Source organism: Trichosurus vulpecula, chromosome 2, assembly GCF_011100635.1.
Source record: "Trichosurus vulpecula isolate mTriVul1 chromosome 2, mTriVul1.pri, whole genome shotgun sequence".
Lineage (NCBI taxonomy): Eukaryota > Metazoa > Chordata > Mammalia > Diprotodontia > Phalangeridae > Trichosurus > Trichosurus vulpecula.
Window position 1 is genome coordinate 48,439,866 of NC_050574.1, and position 24,220 is coordinate 48,464,085.

Here is a 24,220-nt window from a genome sequence, read left to right on the forward strand (position 1 = left end):
GCCAGAGCGGAGCGGGGAGTCCGGAGAGTCAGAACCTGGGGGAGAGGAATGGTGTCTGCACGGGGGGGAGCCGGAGGAGCCGCCGCCGCCGCCGCCGCCGCCGCTGCCGACGCCGCAGCCGACGCCGCCGACGCCGCAGCTGCCGCCGCCGCCGCAGCTCCCGCTCCGGCTCCGGCTCCCGCTCCGGCTCCCGCTCCCGCCTCCCGGGGCTGAGGGTCCCGCACGGAGCCGGGGGGGCAGGACGAGGAGGAGGCGGAGGAGGAGGAGGAGGAGGCGGCGGAGGAGGAGGAGGAGGTGGCGGAGGAGGGGGAGGCGGAGGAGCCGCCGCCGCCGGAGCCGCCCCCGGGCCGCTGCCCAGCATGGTCCGGGAAACCAGGCACCTCTGGGTGGGCAACTTACCGGAGAACGTGCGGGAGGAGAAGATCATCGAGCATTTCAAACGGTGAGTGAGTGAGCGAGCGAGCGAGCCAGCCAGCCCGCCCGCCCGTCCTGCGCCGGGCCCGCCCGCTCGGGGCCTCCCCAAACTCGGAGCCGGCGCCGGCCGGGGCCCAGCCCGGCCCGGCCCGGGGAGCCGAGCGGGCGGACGGCGCCCCGACCCCGGGTTCCCAGAGCGGGAGGCTCGCCGAGCCCGTTGCTGCCGGCGGCCTCTCCCCCACCCCCCCATGCTGGTCCGGTGCCGGCCCCGACCTGACCCCCAGGATCTGCAGCCCCACCGGGCCGGGCCTCTTGGGTGAGGGAAGAACGGGGAGCCTGGCCCGGCAGCCCCGGGAACTCACCTGCTGGCCCGGGGAAGGAAAGCCTTGCCTCTCGGACCAACAGAGCTTACCTAATCAGGGGCTGCCCATCCCCTCGGGGATGGGAACTGCTCCTCCTTCCACCCCCTCTCTCCCCACCCCCTACCCCCAACAAGCCTCATGGACACCAGGATGGGAAACTCTGGAGTCGCATAGCAACTCTTGCTGCCGCCGCCGCTCCTGCTCCAGGCTCGACCCGTGGACTCGGTGGAAATTATCTTTCCTTTCAAAAAGGGCTTTTGTGCGAAAGGAAAACAATACAGAAAGGAGGACTTTGGTAGGGTGTGCAAAGAGAAATCTTGGAATTGGTAATCTGATAATGGAAGAAGCTGCTAGACAGTTGGGAACCTTTTACATGGAAGATATTAAGTGGAAATGGAAAACCTGGATTTTTATCGTGGGGAGTTCGATGCCTGGAAATAACAGTTGGAGCTTTCCCTATTTTTTGCCTTCTCCAGTGTTTCGAATAAGGGAGACTGGTGGGAACTAAATGGTTGCAATGTATCATTTAATGTTTTCGAAGAAGTCAGCCTCAAATAGGATCTGTTAGTCTACGAGAAAGCTCTGGGATCTCTCACACTGCAGGCTGTGCTGGTATCGTCGATTGCATAGCTGTACTTAAAAACGTGGTGTTTGCAGTCACCATAGGCACCTTCAGTGGTAAAGAAGTGCGTGGCTCTGATGAGAAGATGTAATCCGCGTTCCGAAGAGTTAAATGTACAACGTTTGCTTTTAATACCTGTTTAATTTGTTGGGTAGCATTTTAACATCTCTTTTCTTTGTGAGAGCCATGTACTGTAACTGATAGGCGATCGAGAGCCCAATGTAAGATTCATGATTTGCATCGCCGAGCTATTTTAGTCAGCAACGACGTACGGAATATTTTCATATTGTCTGGAAGTCATCTTGCTGGTCCAGATTTCCAAGACCATCCACTCCCCCCTCCCCTCTCTCTTGGAGTTTAGTTCTCTCTTAATCCTTTCTGCCACTGTTTAGGTTTAGTGAGTGTAGGAAAATTGTGGAGCGTCCTTATTAGTGAGTCACCATGGGAAAAATAGAGTCGGCTGCTCGCACATGAGCAGCTTGGATCAGGAAATGGAAGCGGCCGGGGCAGAGCTGTGTCTTGTAAATGGAGGCTCATTGATTACTACTGGCTGGCTGCTGCCTCGGAGCTGGGCGAACTTGCCCCCGGGAGCGCGCCCCGGCGCGCCCACGCGTGTGAAAAGGGCTTGTGAAGGGGGGGAACCATCCAGGAGCACCTCCACCTCGGGGGGAGGGGCGGGGGCCCCTCGTGACTTTCACCTTACTCTTGACTGCTGGGGGGGCGGGCCGCAGCCGCCGCCGGGGAGGGGGACCGGCCCGGGCAGGGGGCTGAGGAGGGCGCCTCCGTCCTGCCCTCGCCCCGACAGTTGGGCCCCAGTTTGACTCTTGGGGTTGGTGTTGGCCCGGCCCGGCTCCCCTCGTGGTCCTCGCCCCGACGTCCGGGGCCGGGAAATGCCCGTGGCCGGCACGTGCCCGGCCGCCTCGGCATGGCCGGCGTGTGGGTCCTGGCGGCCGAGAGCCGGAGCGGAGGGACCGGCCCGGAGCGGTCGGCTCTGAATGGCTCTAAAATGGCGGCTGGCCCCAGTTTACGTGGGAAACGGCGGAGCCGCCGCGCCGCGGGGGGGGAGGGGAGGAGGGGGAGGGGTGGGAAGCGGGGTAGCCTGCCCTCCCCTCCCCTCCCCCCGCCCGACTGCAGCCTCACCGGGAAAGGCCGGGCCAGACCGACCCCGAACCCCCCTCCTCTGCTCCCCCCCCCCCCCCCCCCGCCCAGACACGCGGGACGACGTGAGGGAAGTCAATAAGCATTTTTGTCTTTCCGCGGCGCGCTCTAGGGGCTCGTGGGCAGTCCTCGAAGAGGACCCACGCGTGGCGGCGAGCTCCGAGCCGCGGGGCCGGGGACTGCTGCCTTTGTTTTCCCTTACGCCTTTCTGTTCGGATGGGGCGAGGCTTCCTTGTTCTGGATTTGTTCGCAGCTCCTTAAGACAGAACCGAAAACCCTTAGGAAGGGGCCCGAGCCGCGAGAAGCCTGCGGCCTCGAGTGCGTCCAGTCGGATCCAGTGGCCCGCCCGCAGTGTCCGATGGCCCTTGCAGCCCAGGCTCTGTAAATGTCCGCCGACTTTATTAAATTGGGAACGAGTGTGAGGGAGCTCCTGTGGGCCCGGGCTTCCTGGTAGGTGCTGTGTTTGCACAATAGAGCTCGTCCCTTCCTTTGTGGGGGAAGGGGCCCCGGAGACCGCCCTTGCCTCGCAGTCTCGTGGGGCTGTGGGAGGAACCAGAAAGGTGGGGAGGACCCTGCACACACGGAAAGCAGCTTCCCGAATTCATGCGGTGACAAAGGCTTTCTTTCTTTCTTTTTTTTTTTAAAGAGCCTTCCGTACCTTAAAATTGCTTTCCTATTTTCCTGATCTCCTGTAGCAAATCAAATAAGGTTCCCACCCATCCCCCAGTCTGAAGATACCGTAGAGAATATGCAAAGAGGTTGAGCGAGCAGAATTACTAAATTCCTCTTACTCAAACTGGAATGATTTTCTAAAGATACACCTCTAGCCAAAGAATAAATGATACCAAGCAATGCTGGGACTCTGAAACGTCACAATGATTCCTCCCCCCCCCCCTATTAAAAAGCAGTCGAGTCGGTTAAAAGTTGTGTTTATTAAAGATTTTTCCCCTTCCCTCCCCCTCCCCTCCCCTCATGATATTAGAGAGTAGCTTCCTTATCTATACTTTATATCAATTAAAATTATTTCCCTTCTTTATTTGTAGTAATCCGAATAATTTCTACTTGTGTTTTTAATTTATGACTGAAAAAATCTTTTTCTGAAATCGAATATACAGAAACACTCTACCTGAAAACTGATTTTACCTTGCCACATTTTAAAATTTTGGGTGGGGGGAAGAGGTTATTCTTCATAAATGGAGCTTGTCCTAGAACTGCCTAGAAGAATACATTTTTTTTTTAATTAGCACTTATTGTTTAAGATGTGTTGGTATTTTTTCTGTGAACGATGCTTCCCTCAAATTGGGAGGAAAACATTGGGCTTAGCGCCAAGGAGAATGACTAGTGTTTGACTTGAGTATAAGGCATCTTCCTGCCCCACCATCCCAATTTATACTGTGGACTCTTTCTGTTCCTCATTCTTTATACTGTTTTGTTTGATTTTGAAGAGATTTCAGGCAGTTGTAGGGGAGTTTTTAATATTATGGACCTGTTTATCCTTTTGGAGAAATTAGTAGAGTGTGGTGGTAATGTGGGTAGTGCTTTTTCGAAAAGAAAATGTAAATTACTGAAAGATTAGATTTTGAAATTTCTACCTTGCTACTGATTTTTGGTCTTTCAGGAAAATTGATGCAGGCAAATGGAGCACATGTTCCTACAGGCCTTATTCTATTTCACTTTTTGGTCTCTAGTGCTTAAGAATTGAACAACAGTATTTAGTTATTAATGTTGCATTGTAGAAATACTTTAAATGTTTGTGCTGTTCTTCATTAAAATGAAGACCCAGGATTGCAGTCTGGGATGGTTCGAAATAAATATCATCCAGCACCATTGAAACAGATGCAAGGAAGCCTGAAGAAGGAGACTAAATATAGCAACATTTACCCCAGTACAAGTGCCAACCTTCCATACTTTTTTTTTCATGATTCTTTCCCTCTGATTATCCAAGAATCTGCTTTTGTTGTCTTTCAGTTCATCACATTTTGAATAAAAATACATACTGGTAGAAACCAATTGGAATGTTTAATCATTGTTATTAGAAACCGTGTTATTTTTGTATGATAGCTAGCTGGCTTTCAGTGCGTGGGAAATAGGCTTGGGGGAGGGGAGAGATGTTCTCAGAACAAATGAGTTTTTTTAAGAATCCAATATACTGATTTTTTTTCCTTCCTACTTATGACCAGCAGTTTGAAAATGTAATGTCGCTATCTGCCAAGACAGTCTAAGGAATGTGACTGTCTTATAGTCTAGCTTTTAGAGACTCCTCAAATTTTGGATTTAGGTGTTTTGTTTTTAAAAGCATGATAGAATCTGGATCAGCAGGTTTAAGGTTTATATAATGATAACATTCTTAGGAATGGCAGAATTCTTTTGGTCCAATTGAAGATTTCTAGAAAGGTCAAATTGAGGAACAGTGTTTTGGAGAGTGCCTGTGTTGTTGAATCATTGAGACCCCAGACCTGCTTGTTTGGCTTTTTGCTGGAGAAGTAAATGGTTGTGGTAGAAAGAACACTGGACTTAAATGCATGCTTCCATTGGTCCAGATACTATGCTGAGCCGAGAGACGTGGTGGAGTCATATTATCTGCCACTAAGTATGACTCTTCATCTATAAATTAGATGTGCTATTGATATATCATGTCATGTGGATGTTTTGAGGAAGATGGTATATGAATGGGCTTCCAGTGATTATTTGTGAAGTATTTCAATAAAGAATCAGGCACCATGCTGAAGAGTGGAATGTTTAACAAAGAGAAATATCCTTGAAGTGTTTTGATGTTTTTCATTTCATGCTCAGGTATTCAAGTACATCATTTGGTAATGTAGACAAATGAAACCGAAATTTTCTCATCATGCCAGGCACTATTTTGGTGTAATATAGTTCTATGATATTGATATTTAATCAATATTTTTATTAATCAGAAATGCTTATTAAACATTTACTTTGTGCCAGGCACTGTGCTTAGCACTGGGGATGAAAAGAGGGTTATAAACAGTTCCTGTCCTAGAGGAACTCATGTTTAATTGGAGACAAAATGTAAATTACTAGGTTTAGAGATGACTGATTTTTTTCTATATTAATATTACGTTTCTGCATTAACATTAATATTACCGATTTTTCTATGTTAACAAAAGATGAACACTGGAAGTCAAGTTCTAGGTTTGAATCTCAGCTGTTGTTTACTACTGACTTTGGGCCAGTCATTTAGGCTTCAGTTTCTTCTTCAGACCTTAGTTTTCCTCATTTGTAAAGTGTGGGTGAGAATGAATTCTAGGTTATCTCTAAGGTTCTTCCAGCTTTAAATCCTGTGATCATTTTCATGGGACCATAGATCTAGTGCTGTTAGGAACCTCAGAGACCAGCTCTCCAGCCCTGGAGATTTACAGATGGGCAGACTCTTAAGGCCCAGAGATATTAAGTGACTTATTCAGAGGCTCACAGGTAGCATGTGGCAGGACTGGGTTTTGAACCAAGGCTTTTTTGACTACAAATTCAACACTCTCCTCTGTCCCTTTGGTCTCCCACTTTTTATGTGATTTCCTTTATTTAAACTGGAAAGCAGTATATGTGCTATTTGTTCTAAAGCTTTTAGTAGTACATATATGTATTATATATCCCTTTCATTTAAAATCTAAGGAATAAAAGTTGATTTTTACGAAGGTTGAGAAGAGATTGCCAACAGCTACGTGATCAACTAATTTTATCACTAGCATAGATAGGGTTGGACTACCTGAAAAAAATCTCAAGGTATGCATGTAATAATTAGGAGTTTTGGCTACTGGTTTACAGTATTCTGTGAAATCCAGAGAAGAGCCAGGTGATACTTATGATTGAAGCGGTCTCATTTTGGCCATTGGCTTGAAAGGACTGTTACCTAGATTCTCCTTGGGAGATACATCAAGATGTGGAAGTAGGCAGAGCAGATATCCCCATTCTCCAGATGAGGAAGCTCAAGTTCAGAGGGCAGCCATTTGGACTGATTGGTTAGATCAGAGTTCTATCTGTTATGTCTCTGCAGGTTTTCTACGGTTTGCTCTAGAACAGGATTTCTCATCATGCCTGATGCTTCTTCCCCAAGGTTGTGGGTGGATAATCTCGGTATTCCTTGGTTTAGCTTTGGAGGTTGTTGCTTTCAGATAATTACAGTAGCGGCTGTTAATGTAACACATTCACGTTTACAAATTGCTACCTATCTCACACTGTTGTCAGGAAAGCAGGGATGATTATTGCCAGGCAGACAGGTCAGAGGCTGGGATGTGGCCCAAGGTCAGTGTCAGGACTTGATGAACCCTGGCCTTCCTACTCAGCTCAGCATTCTTTCCACTATTCTGCAGCATGCTATTAGTCTAAAATACACTCATATCGAATTAGAATTTACTTCTATTATGTAGGTAAAAACTGTGTGAATCATAGAACTTCAACCCAGAGAGTCCTCAAGTGCAGATAGTGATACCCTTCATAACATTTGTCTTTATGTATGATTTTTAAGGCAAAGGTTAGAGTGACATGTATTTAGCTCTATTTTTCCCACATGAATCCCCCCTTTCCACCTGATGTTAACAGTGGTTTTCTCTAAATCTTTCAGACATGTTGTTCCATTGTTGGCCCCCAAAGCTGCTCAGTGGCAGTGGTACAATGGATAGAGCCTAAAGCCAGGAAGACCCGAGTTCAAATCCTGCCTCAAACACTTACTAGCTAAAAAGTGACCCTGAGCAAATCACTTAATTTTTTTCTGCCTTACTTTCCTTGACTGTAAGATGGGGATCATAAGAGCACCTATCTGTCTGTGAGGATTAAATGAGATAACTGTACACATCTTAGTACTTTGAACCTAGTAGTAGGTACTTAATAAACCCTCCTTCCCTCCTTTCCCTTTTTCTGAAAGGTAGACACCCAAAAGAGAATTGGAGCTTCACACTTTTGGACCGCACATGATATGATTGCAAAGACATAATTTTTGAGGCCATTGAGTATTTTGTAATGTTGGAATTGTAGTTCTTTTTGATCTAATGAGCCTTTTAAAAAGGTTTCTTGAAATGCTGAATTAGATTGGAGTGCTTCTATGCTGAGTGATTGGGATGCTTTAAAGTTAAACGGTGGGAAACATTTCTTAGAATGCTCACTTTGTCCTGGATGGACATGGATGGTGTTCATTTCACGTAAATGTTTGCTGTTGGGATAAATTTTTAATAAGGTACAAATTAAAATGGATGTCTTTAGAATGATATTCTTCTCCATGAGTACAACAGCAGTAGGATAGAGGAGTGACTGAGTTCTGTGAAACATGACATTTCCTTCACCCAGTCAGATAGATGTGTGTTTATATCAGAAATGAAGAGAAATAAGGTTGGATTGAGAATCTCAGTTGTGTTGCCATTAAGCAAGGGCATGTAGAATGAATGATAATCTCATAGTTCATGCTAAGGACTAATGGTATTAGTTGTGTATATGTGTTTTTTTATGATCTTCCAAAGGTAAAGACTATGGTTTGAGAAAAAGACTACTAAACGAGGAGTTAACTGACCTGGGCTCTAGCGACACAATCGATAACAGTACTAGGCATGGCATCAGGAACATTTGGGTTCAGATCTTGCCATAGACATTTATTAGCTGTATGATTTTGGACAAGTCATTTAACCTCTTGGCCTCAATTTCTTCATCTGTAAAAAGAGGGGGCTGGACTTCATGGCCTCTGATATTCCTTTTAGCTCCACATGTATAACTCTGTGATCTATGATACTGCTCTGTTTCTGGGCTTCAGTTTCCCTCTTATTACCATGGCACTTGGCTTTCCAAGGTTGCTTTAGCTTGTACCTCAGCTGTAAAAGGAAGCTTGCCCCAGTATAGAGTACTTTGGGTCCCTTTTGGGAGAGAGCTGGCAGAGCCTGGATTGGCCAAATCCTGGGACTGTGTTGATTGGCCACGACCTTCTCAGACTATCCCCTGGTTTTTCTTGCATATCCTTTCTGATATCCTCACATTCGAGATGTCCAAAATCATCCCATTGTAGTTCTGGGTGCACTGCTAAGAAAATAGATCGTGCAAATGTAACTGATTGAACTTGTGTTCACAGATTTTTTTTTTCCCCTTAACCAGGAAAAAAAGCATTGCTGACAAGGCATGAGGTGAAGTAGGAAATAAGGGAATAAGCATTTATGTAGCACCTACTTACTTAGCAGGCACTGTACTAAGAGCTTTACACATATTTAATCCTCACAACAATTGGGGAGGTATAACAGATGAGGAACCAAGGAGGGCAAAGATAAGTGATTTGCCCAAAGTCACAGCTAGTAAATATCTGAGGAGGGATTGGAACTTGGGGCTTCTTGACTCCAGGCCTCCTGCTCTCTCCACTATGCTACCCTGTGGCTTCTGAGAATGTAAATGGCCCAAAAGATTGACTTTGCAGTTATTAGCTTTACCTACACACCCTGGAAGTACAAGTTGTTATTGTATTTATGTTTAATTCTCGCAGCAGGAATTTCTATTTTTTTTCTTCTTTTGTGGTAGATAAAAATAGAAGATTCTTTTAATTTTTGTCAGAACCATATGTTCACCTTTAACTTTTGGATCTTGTTTTTATTGTAAAAATCTCTGAACATCTTTTTGATTTACTGGAAAACACTGTTTACTGAGAGCTCTTCATAGGCCTTTTTGGGCTTGATCCACTTGGTAAAAGTTAAATTTATCTTATTAAGAGCTTTTCATTTAGTCTAGCTAATGACAGTCAAATGGTCCCCAAAGTAACTTTTCATAACAATTCCAGAGATTTCTGGCAGTAAATCAGAAAATGCTTGTTTTTTTTCCTCAGAGCCACACCTATGTGTGTTTCATTTGTGGGCATTTATGAGCTCACCTTGAATGTGTTGGACTAAGTGGCATAATTGGATTGGTTGAATTAAAGTTATCAAAATGACTAGAACCCTTTTTCTAAAAGATTTCTGAGTACGTTCAGTAAATCATTTTTCAAAAAAAAATCACATATTGACTGTTTTTTCTGTTACCATCATCTAAAAAACTGACCTCAAGGCTTCTCAACAAAGATTGGTAGTTACAACCAGAACATTTATGAAAATGAGCAAGATTGTACCTAAAATGTGGCATCAGTGTCTAAAGTAGATTCTTGGTTTTGAGGGTAGGTGGCTTGCTCTCACCTGGTGAAGTTGCTGTGATATTCCCTTCCTGTGGGCCCTGAAGCCAAGAATGGGTGGTGGTTTGTTTGCCTTAACGGAGAATGACTCAGCCGGTTAGACTGATGTGCGAGAGAGTGACACTGAAATCAGGAGGTATGGAGAATTGGATTAAATAGTAGATACCAGAAAAGTGATTTGAAGGTTCAGCTTGAATGTCCATGCACCAGGTTTCAGGTTCCCTTAGGGGGAAGCACATGATCATGAGGATGGGAACCAGACCTTGTGCAACCTGTTGATGCTTTGAACTGGAAAGAGCTTTGTGTTCTATTGTGGTAAATGGTTACTGAGAACTGGACAAAGGTTGGATTTTATTTAGCATCTTTGTAAACTGGACTTGAGCAGAGCTCCTCTCATTGCCATGTTTACAGGACAGTGTTGGTGACATGCTGAAGTGATTTGCTTTTTATTGACTAATCTTTTGAAATGTTTTTCTTTCATGGTTGTGGGTGATTGTTGGTGGTGCGGGTGTGTATCAGCATCCCCCAGAGCTGGAATATATCTCAACAGATCATCATTCCTGTTCAAGCTTTCTTTTTACAATGAGAAAACTAGGGCTCACAGAGGGAAGTCGACTTACCCAGAATCACACAAAGTAGTAAGTAACAGGCCTAGAATTTTATGCCAGGTCCTCGCACTCCAATCCATGTTCTTCCTACTCTTCTGGGCTCCTTTTAAGCCTCAAGTAAGATTGTGCTTTGTTGTTTGTAAAACACTTTACATTGTGTAAATCGGTTATTATGATGATTAGACCTATGCCCCATTGTTTCTAAACAGAATAGTTGTGTATGGAGGTAAGGGTACGCACTTATCTTTGTATGGTGTTTTCCACTTTACCAAACACTTTTAAAATATATCATTTGGGCTCTGTAACTCAACGAATCTCAAAAATGAGGAGACTGAGGCTGAGAGTTCAGGTGACTTGCCCAGTCATATGGCCCAGCTCAGAATATTTTAACAAAAGGTCTAAATGAGGCTAGTACTTTTTTGATACATCATCTGCCTTGTGAAAGCTCATTCAGTAGAGGCCATCCATTTGGCTTTGTAAAGAAACATTTGTCAGAAAAACCCTTTTTAAAGAAAGTTAAAGCATTTAAGTGATATAATGAAGCATTTTTTAAAATTCATGAAGTGGAAGAACCAAAGTTATTTTGGGGATAGAATTTTTTAGAGTGTCTCTAAAGGGTTAGTAAATTAAAAGTATTTTCAAATATTTGATTTCGGTAAAAGTGATTATTTAGCGTGTGATACAGTGCTTTTTGCATGTGGCAGCAGGTATTTACTGATTTGAATCAACATGTGAGTGAGGTTAGTGTGCTTCAGTAGAAAGTGCATCATCAGATGAGGCCTGGGTTTGAATCTCACCTCTGACACTTATTAGCTTATTATTACATCTTGGGCAAGTCAGTTGACCTTTTTGAGCTTCAGTCTTTATCTGTAACCTGAGGTTAGTAGGCTCCAACCTAAAGGCTTATTCAGAGGATCAAGTTAAATATGGAATATAAAGTACATTTTAAATCTTTTTGTACCATGGTGGCCTCAAGAGGCCATTTGTCTTGTCCAGCCTAAAGCTGAACAAGGATCCCATCCCCGGCATCTGGGCAGGTGGTCCTTGAGCTTTTTCTTGCAGATCTGTTAAAGGAGTCTACATCATCCCCTCCTGAGGGCCTCCCGTGCCTCTTTGTGATAGCCAGTCCTTGTTGTTGGGAGGGGGAGTTTGCCTCTGTCACTTAGTAGTGTTATTATTTAGCTTTCTTATAATGGACTTTGGAGAATAATTCTGACTCTTGTGCTATTTATAGTAAGACTTTCTGTTCATTTAAAGGATGAAATTTTTAGAAAATCTGTGGTTATATTTGGGCATGCTCTACTACCCCAATAGAATGCATCGTACAGTGTGGCATATCTCAGACAGCCCCGCAACCTCAGAAACATGGCAGGTGTTGGCTGTATTGAAGAGAAAGCTCAGGCAGGTCTAGGTGTATGCTCAAATGTACTTTTGGCTCTGCCCAGAGCCTAGAATCATATATTTGTAAATTCTCGTTAGAACAGTTAACCCTCACTACAAAGTAACAGTAGGATGGGAGCTGACCAACCAACTCAAGACGTTTCAATATTGAATCAGCTCCAAGGACTGGCACAGTTAGAATCTTGTAGCTATGGTTTTGGAACCTTCCTTTCAAAGGATGAGATCCCACTTGAAAACATGTTACCTTTTCTGCTAGAAGTTAATTATAAGAGTTTCTGGCCTTCTCTTAAGACTTTTATTATTGGATTTGTCATTTTTTTCTTTCTAAAAACTTATAGTCCACCCTGACCCGTTACTTGAGTTCTTAATTAGCTCTAACTCAGAATCATTAGCATATTCGTTCTGTAATTGTGGTATTGTTAGGTGTCCCCGGAACAAGAATCCCTACTACATCATGACAGTGTCTACCTGAATTGCCTTATCTATCAGTATTATTTCCCTTCTTCTCCAGTAGGTTAGTTTACCAAATTCTATGGTTACTTCTTAATTATCCTTCAACACTTAAAAAAGATTTGTGATTTATTCCTTTTGGAATTTTCCCTCCACTATGCCTATGCTAATTATTTGTGCCTATACTATTATTGTTATTAAATAATCTTAGGATTTGTACAATTTTGCTTGGCATTGCAAAGTTTTACTTAGTTTTAGCTAGCACTTTCTTCCTGTAGCTTATATTTTACTTAGTTGATGATAGAATTAGATTGAGTTAAATCCAAGTGTCTGAGGATTCCTTAAATTAGAATTATTTTGTTTAATTCTGTTCTTTATGCTCAGGTCATTTCAAACATTTTAAAACACTTTATGATGCCATACTTTTTTATATAATATGAAAGAAATATTAGCAAATGAGGGGAATCTCTGGCATTCCTGATTTTTTTTTAATTAAAGATAGCAGTTTTTGTCCTGAAGCTATGGTAAAATGACCATTTTAGGCAGCTCTGATTTAATTGATTATACACATTTAAACTCTCTACAGAACTTCAGGGTTACCAAAATTGGAAACCTAAATTGATATTAGAAAATACTCATTCCTGAAACTGAATGGAAACCAGTCTACATACAGGAAGAAGGAATGGATTGCATATGTAGTATAAGATGGAGATTTGGCCTCAGAATCAAGATCTGGGTTCACATTGTACCTTTGACACATACTGGTTGTGGGCCTGGTAAGTCACTTGATTTCTCAATACCCTACACAACTTTGCACTGACTATTAAATTACAGAGAATGTACAGATCAGCATTAATAGAGGGAGTTTCTACTCTTGGAAGTTCTTATCAATGAAATAAGAGATCCAGTCTTTATCTATACCGTCAATTAGTAATGTCTCTCATAAAGAATTTTTGATTATGTGACAAATAATGCCTTGTATTTTCAAGTGAGTGGAACAAGAGAATGTGGCTCAGACAGTCATAATGAATTGGAATTTGTGAACTCACTGTCTGGGCCCCAAAGGAATCTTCTTTTTGTTATGTGGAAAAAATTAATTGGCCCTTCTATACTAATAGCCCAACCAGGCTTATGTTGTATTGCTCCCTATGTCTTTTTTATGTTGGCTTTCTATCCTACACACAATATTCACATACAGATTTAGCATTTGCTTTTTTAAAAGGTCAAGCTTTGACCTATTAGGAGGGTGGGGGAATTATACAAAGCCATTATTATTATTAGTTTGATCTCTACCAGATCGTTACCCAAAAAGTGCTAGGTTGGGGTTTGGTTGGTTTCTGGTTGCACTGGAGGTGTTACCTCACACGGACGTAAAGCTCTGAATAGGGAGTTCCTCATCGCTGGGAAGTATTGAAGCAGAAGTTGACTGGACGACCCTTTATTAGGTAGGTTGTAAAGAGGGGCAAGCCTACTATGGACTGGGCACCTTGCTAAGTATTACAAGTATTATCTCCTTTGAAAGCATTTATTTATCGAATTGAGAGTCGGACTGGATGAATTGGAAGGTTTCCCCTCAACAACAGATGGTGGCAAGATAGTAAGTCTGCCAGAGCTACCTAAGTCAGGTACCATCTCACCCTGTAGAGCTCTTGTGGACCAAGACAGTTGGAAAGTTGGACTCCAGGAAAGATGTACGTGTGTATGCAGGCCGTATGCAGCTTATAGAGTTGTCACTTAAAGTTTTGAGCTAAGGGGAACATTGTGAAAATTCCATTTTCCTCTGGGGTGTAGCTGTGAAGACCTCTTTAATAGTATGACTCAGGAAGGGGATTGTTCATTGCTAGGAGGAGTTGTGGGGAAAAGAAGTATGTGGTAATTCTTTGCTCTGGCTTGGGGTCAGTTGCAAAAGCCTTTACTGAAGTTAATCATTGTATTTGTACTGCTAATCCACCTAGCAAAGACCAACAGCTGGTCCTTTTGGGAAATAGTTGAGAAATGATTAATTTTATTTACTCTAGCAAACTGATGACCCAGTTCCTTAGTTTTGTATAATTGATGTTCCATTGGAAGTCATAAAGTCAGTTCCTTCTGGTTCTTAATAAAAAATGGCTATTCAAACTAGACGGGCAGAAAAATTGAGTACCTTTCATTCAGATGAGCAGCCTAGGTGAGGCCTTCAAAGTTGTGACTTCCCCAAGGTCATATTGCTAGTTAGTTTTAGCCTGAGTTTTTTGACTTTGTCTCCTGTCTGTCTATCTGTTTGACTGCTCTCAAACACAATATTAAGGTATGAGCAAAGACACTGAAATCTTATTTCCTTGAAACTTGTTAAGGAGAATGAAAACTTATCGTAGTAAACTAAACATTTTGGAAATTTAAAAGATTGTCTCAAATAGTTTCTGTGTCCTCAGGAAACCAGAATGTAGGACCATGGTTTTGATGATGTGGTTTAAAAACGGTTCCATCAAAATAAAACTCACCTGTGTTTCTATATTTTGAAATGTGCTCTTCGAGGTAATGGATGACCAACTGAGGCTGTTTCTTTGGGGGCAATCTGCAATAAAACATAATTTCCTTTAAAAAGAAACTTTAAAAATTAATTTCTAGTGAATGATTTTTTTGAAATCTGTAAATCAAGCATTTAGTCTAAATTTTTTTTCTGGCTAATTTTTCTACTTACGAGATCATGGTAGGTGTTTGAAATGTGTATTCTTTCAGCAGTACAAAAGAAGAGCATTTTGTGCAGATATAAACTGAAATGTTAATTATTAGTGGAGTCTTTGGTAATATGAAGGTTAAACCATAATTTTTCTTCTGGGAGTTTTGTAGTGATTTTATATGCTAAATTAGTCATTTACAACCTATTGGAGGTACTCTAGGCCAAAATTGCAGGTGGCTGTGTTGTTTTCTATTTAGAAAGGGTACCATGACAGACTCTTGGTAGGGTTTGTGCTCCACCTCATAGGGCTTCAGTTAAACATCAGGGCATATAACGATCAGGAGAAGGACTTGAGATGAAACCTCAAGTTGCACATGATTCGGTGACCATCCAAGATCTGAAAAGCTGGCACAGCAAAGAATGACTAGGCTTGTTCTATTTGGCCTCAGAAGGTAGAACTGAGAATGAAACAGAGAAAGTTGGGAAGAAGTAGGTGGATTTAGATAGGAAAATGCTCCCCAAAGTGAGATGGGGCATGGTGTGTTCTCTGAGGACGTTAAAGGTCTTGACTCGGAGGCTGACTGGCTACTTGTCAGCTCTGCAGGCCTGACCTGGTTAGGGGAGTGAACCTCCAGAGTACCAACTCTGCCTGAGGGCCCCCTGTGACTGGCCAAAGGATTTTCTTTCCATACAAAGGATGTTTTCCTTTGGCGAGTGCCTCAGGTGGCCACAGATTGTACAGGCCTGGTCTTCTTGATCAACTGGAGTAAGCACTGAGGTGGTTGCAATGGTATGAACACAGAACTTTTCCCTCCCATGGCCAGCTTACTTGAAGGTGCTTGGCTAATATTGGGTTTCCTACAGTCTGGCCATAGAACATAGCCAAGGTTGTAACCTTGCCATCATTTGGTGCTCTGTGTTATCAAATTAATAGGATAATGAAGAAGTGGCACTTCTGTGGCACTTTGAGGTTTGCAAAGCACTTTACAAATACTCTCTCATTTTACCCTCAGAACATCCCTGGGAGGGAGTGCTGGTATTATCCCCATTTTACAGTTGAGGAAGCCGAGGTCGAGGGAGGTTAAGTGATTCGTACAGGGTCACACAGCTAATGAGTGTCTGAGGCTGGAACTTGGGTCTTCCTGACTCCACTCCAAGAGCAGGGGAAATATCCATAGTACTTGCGTGATCCTTGTTCCCAGTGTTTATTTACTTTAAGAGTTGTGTGTGTGTGTGTGTGTGTGTGTGTGTGTGTGTGTGTGTGTGTGTGTAGGTGGGGATGTCTGTGAACTTGGATGGGAAAAAAATTACATCTTTATTTTCACCAAGCAGTAACTGAAACTTGGTGTTGCTTCAATTATGAATGTAGGCAACAAACTACAGTAATAATTAGGCTTCGTCAGACTACTAGAGGGGTCTATGACAAAGGTCAGGAAAAAAGATTCTGTTCTCCTTCAAGTATCTTGGGTTTCAGTGGTGGAAGTACACTGACCATTGACTTAGACAGCAAAGCCTCTGATTTAGTAGATGGTTGGAGTGAGTTGCCATGTCCAAAAGAATGGGTGCTCTTTTCAGGCTGGTGATGAGCCTTTTCCCAAAGCCTGACTCAAGGGACAGTGCCTTCAGAGTCATGTTTTGCCTTTCACATTCTTGTTCCCCAAGGGGCCAGGTGGTGCAGTGGATAGAGTGATGAGCCTGGAGTCAGGAAGACTCATCTTAAGTCCAGCCTTAGACACTTATTTAGCTGTGTGACCCCCAGCAAGTCACTTAACCCTGTTTGCCTCAGTGTCCTCTTTAAAATGAGCTGGAGAAGGAAATGGCCAACACTGCAGTATCTTTGCCAAGAAAACCCCAAATGGGGTAATAAAGAGTTGGACACACCTGAAGAACCACTGAACGACAATTCTTGTTCTTCTGGTGTATCTGAGGAGAGCTGAGCATCATTTCTACTCCAGGGCCGAGCCTCCAAGGAGGATGTGGGTTGTGGAATGAAGGAAATCAAAGGGAAAAAACCAGCATCATTACTTTAAAATTAAGTGTCTGTGGAATTCACTTTTGGTAATACCATACCATGTGTCTTATCTGTTTTCAGCTTTCTGGGGTGGGTAGTTTGTGGACAGGATCATCAAAAGTTACCATTCATTTATCGTGTCTTCCCATAAGCTATGCGTTAGCAGATTTTCTTTTCTCTTTTTTAAACTTCTTCCTTTATCACATGTTGCTTTTTTTAATTGCTCAGGAATTTAAACTGTCCCCGTGTCTTGTAGCTCTTAGTGTTTGTCATCTTTTCTTTCATGTAGTTCCTTTTGATTGTCATTTGCTCCCTGCCTTTCTTTCTTAGATCTTCACCATGTATAAAGAAGTTATCATTCTCTGGCCCTTCAAGGACACTTAGGCACTTAGAACAACTGATTCTTTTTGGACCTGACTGTTAGAAGGTAGCATTTGCTGTAGTGTTTAGTGTGTCAGAATGTATATATTTAATAAATTTAGGCCACGTCAGAGAATTCGGGTAATTGTGATTAGTTATGATGGTTATTGGCCTGAGAGGCTCTGAAAATTATCCTCATATGGTCTAGGTGCATTGGGTGACATCTTTGCCACTGCCTGCCAGGGCAATTCACTGAACATTTCTGACCCTCAGCTTTACGGCTTATAAAAGGGAGATAGTTCTTGGTCTCCCTACCAAGAGAATCTTTGAGAACTTCAAAGCGTGAGTAAAAACACAAGTGTTTACTAGTAGTGCAGAGTGCACCTGCCAGTGTCATTGCATAACACAGATAAGTCTGTTACCAATCAGTTACTTTACGTGGTAAAGTAATTGGTAAAGTCTAACTGCTTTGGTCAAATCCCTTCCCCTGCCTGGGCCTCCATTTCCTTATGAACAAAATGAGAGAGATTAAATTTGAACTTTCATAGAGTAAGTATTTCTGATTAATATCTAATGTTCAGTGAATCTGGGCAACAGAAATAGGCTATCTGCAAGAATGTTTTGGCCTTGAAGGGAACTTTTAATGCTCTTTCCTCTTCATAAGGAGTCCTTTGCTTCGCCTTTCCACGTAGGTGCTTAATACATGTCTCAAATTTTTTCCTGCCTTTCACTGGTCCTCATGTTGGAAAAGAAAATTGCTTAAAGAATAATAAAACTTTGGTAAACTGCTGCCTTCCTCTTCTTTTTTCCCCTCTCTCTCCATAAGCTGAGTGTGCTTCATTAATTGACAATTCAGAGGGAGGCAGGTCCTATAGGGATGCTTGGCATCGTTTTTCACCTCAGACTTATTGTTCTTAGAAAGAGAAGGAAATGGAGAAAAATGTAGCCCAAAGTCTCACACATTTAGTGGCTTGATTACTAGGGATACTTGAATCCAAAATGCTGGAACTGTAATTTATATCTTCCTGTCTCACCAGAGCAGCTGAACAGCCATCTAGTGTAGCAGTCTACAAGGCCCCCTGTTTTTGATCTGACAGGTTCGGGGGAGAGGCTCCAGAAGAGTTGCAGTTGCAGGGGAAGGAGGTTCAATTTGCAGGCCTTCACAGATAATGACCACAGTTTAGGTTTGGGAGCAGAAAGGAATAGCCGTTTTTGATTTTTGTATTTCTAGCACCTATCACTGGTGTCTTACACACAGTAGGCAGCCCCTTAATAAAAGCTAATGGAATTAGCCCACTGGTGGGAGTTTTGACAAATAGGCTTTTGTATTCTTTTCTTACCTTTCTTAGCTAGGACCTGAGACCACCCTGTGGCATTAAAAGCCATCTTTAGAGGAATGTTTGCCAACTTTATAAAAAGTTGTAGGGTCTGTGGTGCCCCTTTCCATTTGATTATGTTTTACTCCAAATAGCTCCAAACACACACCCTTGGTGCAGTTTTTGTGGCGTATTTTAAATCATGTTTTAGCATTGGAATGTAATTATTGCAAGGGATGTGTCCCCCCAATTTTACATTGAAACCTTACTTTCCTAAGAGAAGTCATATGTGTATTATGTTGCTTCATTAACCTGTGTCTTGTAAATAACATTGTAGTTCTCCCTTGGATCAGATGATATGAAGCAACGTGGTTTCCTGGAAATCTAGCCAAGAAAGATGTAGTTGAGGTCAGGGATGGCGCTGGTTTGATTATGGGACAGATTTTATCCATACATTGGACATGAATTGGGGATCTGGGGGTAGGAAGAGTAATTAATGGACATTAAGAGGATGGAACAGGAAAAGTACATCTTTCATACTGTTAATTGAGGCTGTTCTCTGATAGGTTCCTAAGAAAACTTTCCCAACAAGGAATGAGCTTAGGGTTTTTTCCCGACTTGTGTTGGAGGATAGTATAATCAGACCAATTGAACAACCAAATTGCAAGAGTAATTAGAATGTGCATAGATTGGATGTCATTACTATTGGTGCAACATTTATAATAAATCAGAATAACCAAATCTCGTCTCTTTTCCCCCTTTAAAATCATATGCCCCAGAAAAAGTCCACCTTATAGTAGAGAATAAATATTGCTGGTTTAATGCTGACCTTTGACCTCTTGACATAGTATGAAAAGTTGGCATTTTTTCCTAGTCCAAAAAAAAAAAACCTTTTTATATCTCCTATACAAATCTTATAAAGAAAAAATGTTTGTATAACAATATATTGAAAGTCTCCCAACAAATGACAGATTTTTAATTCATTTAAATTAGTGATTTTTGGAATTAGATGTCTTTTTGGACTTTTTGATTTTGTTGTCAAGTTAATTTTTTGTACATAAATTTCTATCACATGTATTTTTCTTTTTTCTTTCTTTTTTTTTTAATAGTTGACTTTTTTTATTAACACATATACATTTACTTGTCTTCTGGCTTGTTGAAGCAGTAGGTTAGACAGCACTTGCCACAATAATGTCTGTCAAAATGGCTAACCATAAAGACTCCAGCACCACATTCATCAGAAGGGCACTCTCGTCGAAGGCAGCTAATCTTGCCATTCACATCAACCTTATAGTACTTCAGAACAGCAAGCTTAACCTTCTTTCTCTTGTGCTTGTTCTTTTTGGGAGTGGTGTAAGACTTCTTCTTTCTCTTCTTGGGACCACCACGAAGTCTCAGAACAAGATGAAGGGTAGACTCCTTCTGAATGTTATAGTCAGACAAAGTACGCCCATCTTCCAGTTGCTTGCCCACAAAAATCAATCTTTGTTGATCAGGGGGAATACCTTCCTTATCTTGTATCTTGGCCTTGACATTTTCAATAGTATCGGACAGCTCGACCTCAACGGTGATGGTCTTCCCCGTCAAAGTCTTCACGAAGGTCTGCATCGTGGCACTGGGTCCACCCGCTGATGGCGGATCCGAAAGAGAGCTGTATTTTTCTCCAAAAGAAAAGTTTGGATTTGAGCTTAAAGGGCACGTTTGTAACCTTGTGATGAGCTGCTGCCTTGATGATTGATAGCTTCAGAGAATCCATTGGTGCTCCATCCCCTGGAGTAGATGATGCCGTATCCATTCCTCCTCATCCTGTGCTGCTCTTGTTCATAGCTTTCCATAAATCTTCCTATAAGGGCCTCCCAGTAACTGGGGGGTGAGGAGTGGGTAAGGGACCAATCTGGTACTAAAAGTTGAACTTGTGCCACTTGATTGTCAACTATGTAGGACTCATTGTTCAGTACATGAAGATTTTCGTAGTAGAATTTAGGTTTCATCATTATATTCTGATTGAAAAGTATATTAGAAAATCAAATTGAATTTTCATTTCTTTAGGAGTATTTTTCTGTTGTTGCCCATAAAATGAAGACATTGGAGAAAGATAAAAACTGTAGGGGGCAGCTAGGTGGCGCAGTGAGTAGAGCACTGGCCTTGGAGTCAGGAGGACCTGAGTTCAAATTTGGCCTCAGACACTTGACACACTTACTAGCTGCGTGACCTTGGGAAAGTCACTTAACCCCAATTGCCCTGCCTTCCCCCCTCCAAAAAAAGGACAAAAACTATAGATTAGTTGTGAATGGAGTGTAAATTGGCAGGAAGTAGTGTTCATTATGTTACAGGAAGCTTTTCTGCCCAGTGTTGGTGGTTTAAAGGCCTGGCAGCAATTTCTGGAGGGGAAAAGGGTGACTTGAAAACTATATGCATATATATGCATAATGAGCATGGAGAAAAAGTTGTGAGGCATCTATTTTGTAAACACTTAAAACTGATGGTGTTCAACTGGAGAGGAAGGAAAACCAGATTACTCTGGGCCTTTGCTGCTGAAGATTCCTGTGCCTGTGGGCAACTTCTCACCTCTGCCTTATGGTTTTCCTCAGGTGTAAAAATAAGGAGACTGAACTAAAGGCATCTTCTTTCCTCTGTTCCTTTGACTTTCTGTCTTTATTAAACAAACAAACCAGAGATGAATGAAGTCACATGTCCTATTTTAGATCCTGGTTATTTGTTTTAATTGGGGTTTTTTTTGGAGGCAATTGGGGCTAAATGACTTGCCCAGGGTCACTCAGCTAGTAAGTATTTGGGGTCATATTTGAACTCGGGTCCTCTTGACCCCACGGCTGGGGTTCTATATGCTGCACCTCCTAGGTGCCCCTCCTGGTAATCTCTTTGTTTCCTGGCGCTCTGCAGGAGCTCCTGAATAATGTTGGTGTCTTTCTCAGTTTCTGCCATTGTATTAGCCTCTGTTCTAACTCTCCTTCACTACTAGTCTTCCCCTTTTTTCTCAATTTCTACACTTCTGATACTACTTTTCCACTTATCATTGCATATATCTTGTCATTTGCTGGCAGATACAAGTTGCTCTTTGACTCAAAAATCCATCATTTTAACACCAGTATTCTTAGAACAGTGATTGTGTATCACTGTAGCAAATCTTATTCAGTAAAACGTTAAGTGCCAGCTACGTGCCAGGCACCGTGAAGGACAATCTCTTCTTCAAGAACTTAGTCTCTAATGAAGAAAGGTGCCTCAGAGTCTAAGGTGCCTCAGAGTCTAAGAATATGTGGCTGATTGATGGAAAATGGGGAGAAGACTGTGCTGGCACCCTACTTCATTGGAGGTTTGGGAGCTCATGGCTCTGCCCTCTAGTCAGAGGGTCCAGTCAGAAGGGCAGAAAGTACTCACGAGAGGTGATCACCAAGGCTGGATCCACCTGGCAGGGGAATAAGATTGCCCAAGGGTGTGAATTCTTAGAACTGAGAAATCTAGAGTTGCAGATACCCCAAAGGACAATGGTAGGTGCAGCTTATTTTCAGCTGTGACCAAATGGTGGTGGCATTAGAAATACTATACAGGAAATATGTTTCTGAAAAGTGGGAGAGGATGGACAAGAAGTATTATGAATGGGTTTTGATACGCACTGGGGAGGAAATAATCACATTGATAAAATGACAGATCCATTTAAGTGTTGATGGGATCTGCTGACATTGACCAACCAACTACCTTTTCATTTTCCAAGGGGGAATTGAACTTTGAATTGAAGGAACCAAAATCTAAGTAATAAGTGCTTGTGTGAATCGACAATAGAAATCTTGTTCCCTTGATGACAACAGTAAGAGCCACTAATTTGTCTCAGAGCACTGTTTCCAGAAGGCCTCTAAAGGAGTTTTAAAATACAAACATTCTATCTGTAAGGAATAAGTTAGTAAAACCTTAGCAATCTTATCAGGGTTTGTTTACTAGGTCTCCTTGAACCCTGAGGGAATGGCATCTAAGTTAGTCAGATTTTGATGGGAGGCATTGATGAGGTCCTGATGGTGGGCATTGCTTGGAAAGAGGACTTAACTAGGTAGAGAAAAGATCAAGATGTGTTACAAAAAGATGGAGAAGGATTTACCAGAAGAGAAGTGTTTTACATTTGTGATTGTGAATGCTCATATATGTTTTTTTAAGTGGAACTAAATAGTTCTGATGCCAGTCTAGACAGAAAGTTTCCAGCATGCTTACTAATGAGAAATGGTCAGAAATTGTTATTTTATAATTTTGTTTATGACCCCTTCCATCTGGATTGTCTCTGGCTTCCCAGAGACCACACTATCTTGGTTTTCCAACATCTCTAGTCAGTCTTTCTCTGTCTCTTCTGTTGGCTTTACTTCTTAAGTTGGGTCTCCTGGCAAGTTCACTTATAACTTCCCAAATCTGTGTCTTCTCAGCCCTGGACCTCTCCCTCCAAATCCTGTTCTTTGTTTCCCCCTGCATATAAGGGATTTCTTCCTTGGTATCCCCACTGGCACCTCAAATTCAGGGTGTTCAAAACTGAGCTTTCCCAAGGACTTGAGCTTTTTCATTGGACAGTTTCTGTCACTGATGCCATTACTCACCTAGTCTTCCTTTTTGAAACCTTGGTGTTATCTTTGATTCTTCTCTGTCAGCTTTTTCACTTGGGCAATGGTTTTTCCCAATCTCTATTCCCAACTGCCACTACCCTAATATAGGCTTTCATTACCTCTTGCTGGTATGACAGAAGTAACTTTATTAGATATGAATAATGGCCTCCACCTTCCTTCCTCTTCACCCTCACTCTGCCAAAAAAAAAAAAAAAGGAAGAAGAGGGAAAAAAAGCCTTTATAGTACTGCCAGAATAATCTTCTTTATGCAGAGTCATGATCATGTCACTCAGTCATTCTTGCCTATTGGGGTAAAGTTCAGACTTGCTTTAGCATTTGAAGCCTGGCCCAATCTGCTGCTGCCCTACCTCTCCATGTTCTCACTCTGCTCCCCCATGAGAACACCGTGGTTTGTGCTGCTCCCGTGGAGACCTCTTCTCTTCTACCTCCCTCAGTTGTAGACTTCTGTTCTGTGTCCCAGTCTCCTGCAAGGGTTTGTACATCTTTTGTAGGTGCCTCCCCCATCTCCAAGTAAAAAGTAGATAACTATGGACACAGGTCCATGATAAGTGTTGAACCCAATTAGATGATTTTAATGGTCTGCGGTAGGAGTGGGCATCAAATTTTTATTGATCATGTATTCGTCTGTTACTGTGCTGGTTCTAACAACAATGTCTCATTGTCCTCCAATTTATGGGATGCAACTATGGACCTGGTTAAACCTGGAAGAAGAGAAGGGGGACCCAAATTGCTCTCCTACTCTCCTGAAAATCACTAAGACCTCCCTTGGTGACGGTTCATCACCTCAATATTTGATCCAGGAGTTGAGAGTGGACAGAATGATAGTGCCACTGTGTGTTTGTGTAATACATTTTTACCTTGGTAAAGCTTTTCTAATTTTATCCCCCAAAATACCCAGTAAATAGTTGAAATTGTGAAATCGTTGTTCAGTGAGAAATGATAGTCAAGCAGCTTGGATTAGAGCCCTGATTTTATAACCTGAAAAGAAAACACAGAGTTTTCTTTTAGGCATAAAGTCGCCATTAAAATTGCTTAAGCTACGTAAATACATTTTCTAAGGGGGAGGAGAATATATTATTTGCTATCCATTTTG

The 24,220-nt window shown here is 42.4% G+C and overlaps 2 protein-coding genes across 4 annotated transcripts in view; one reads left to right on the forward strand and one right to left on the reverse strand.

The window, feature by feature from the left end:
- The first annotated feature begins 345 nt into the window (after positions 1-345).
- SPEN (spen family transcriptional repressor) overlaps positions 346-24,220 on the forward strand; it is a 77,858-nt gene continuing 53,983 nt past the window's right edge. For all 3 annotated transcript variants that reach the window (XM_036744313.1, XM_036744314.1, XM_036744315.1), the window contains exon 1: positions 346-442. In XM_036744313.1, the coding sequence (XP_036600208.1) occupies positions 360-442 (83 nt within the window). In that variant the 5' untranslated portion in view covers positions 346-359. The remainder of the gene's footprint in view (positions 443-24,220) is intronic.
- On the reverse strand, positions 19,609-20,131 carry LOC118837440 (ubiquitin-40S ribosomal protein S27a-like). Its single transcript, XM_036744316.1, has one exon. It carries the CDS (start codon positions 20,114-20,116, stop codon positions 19,646-19,648), a length of 471 nt encoding a protein of 156 aa, XP_036600211.1. The 5' UTR covers positions 20,117-20,131; the 3' UTR covers positions 19,609-19,645.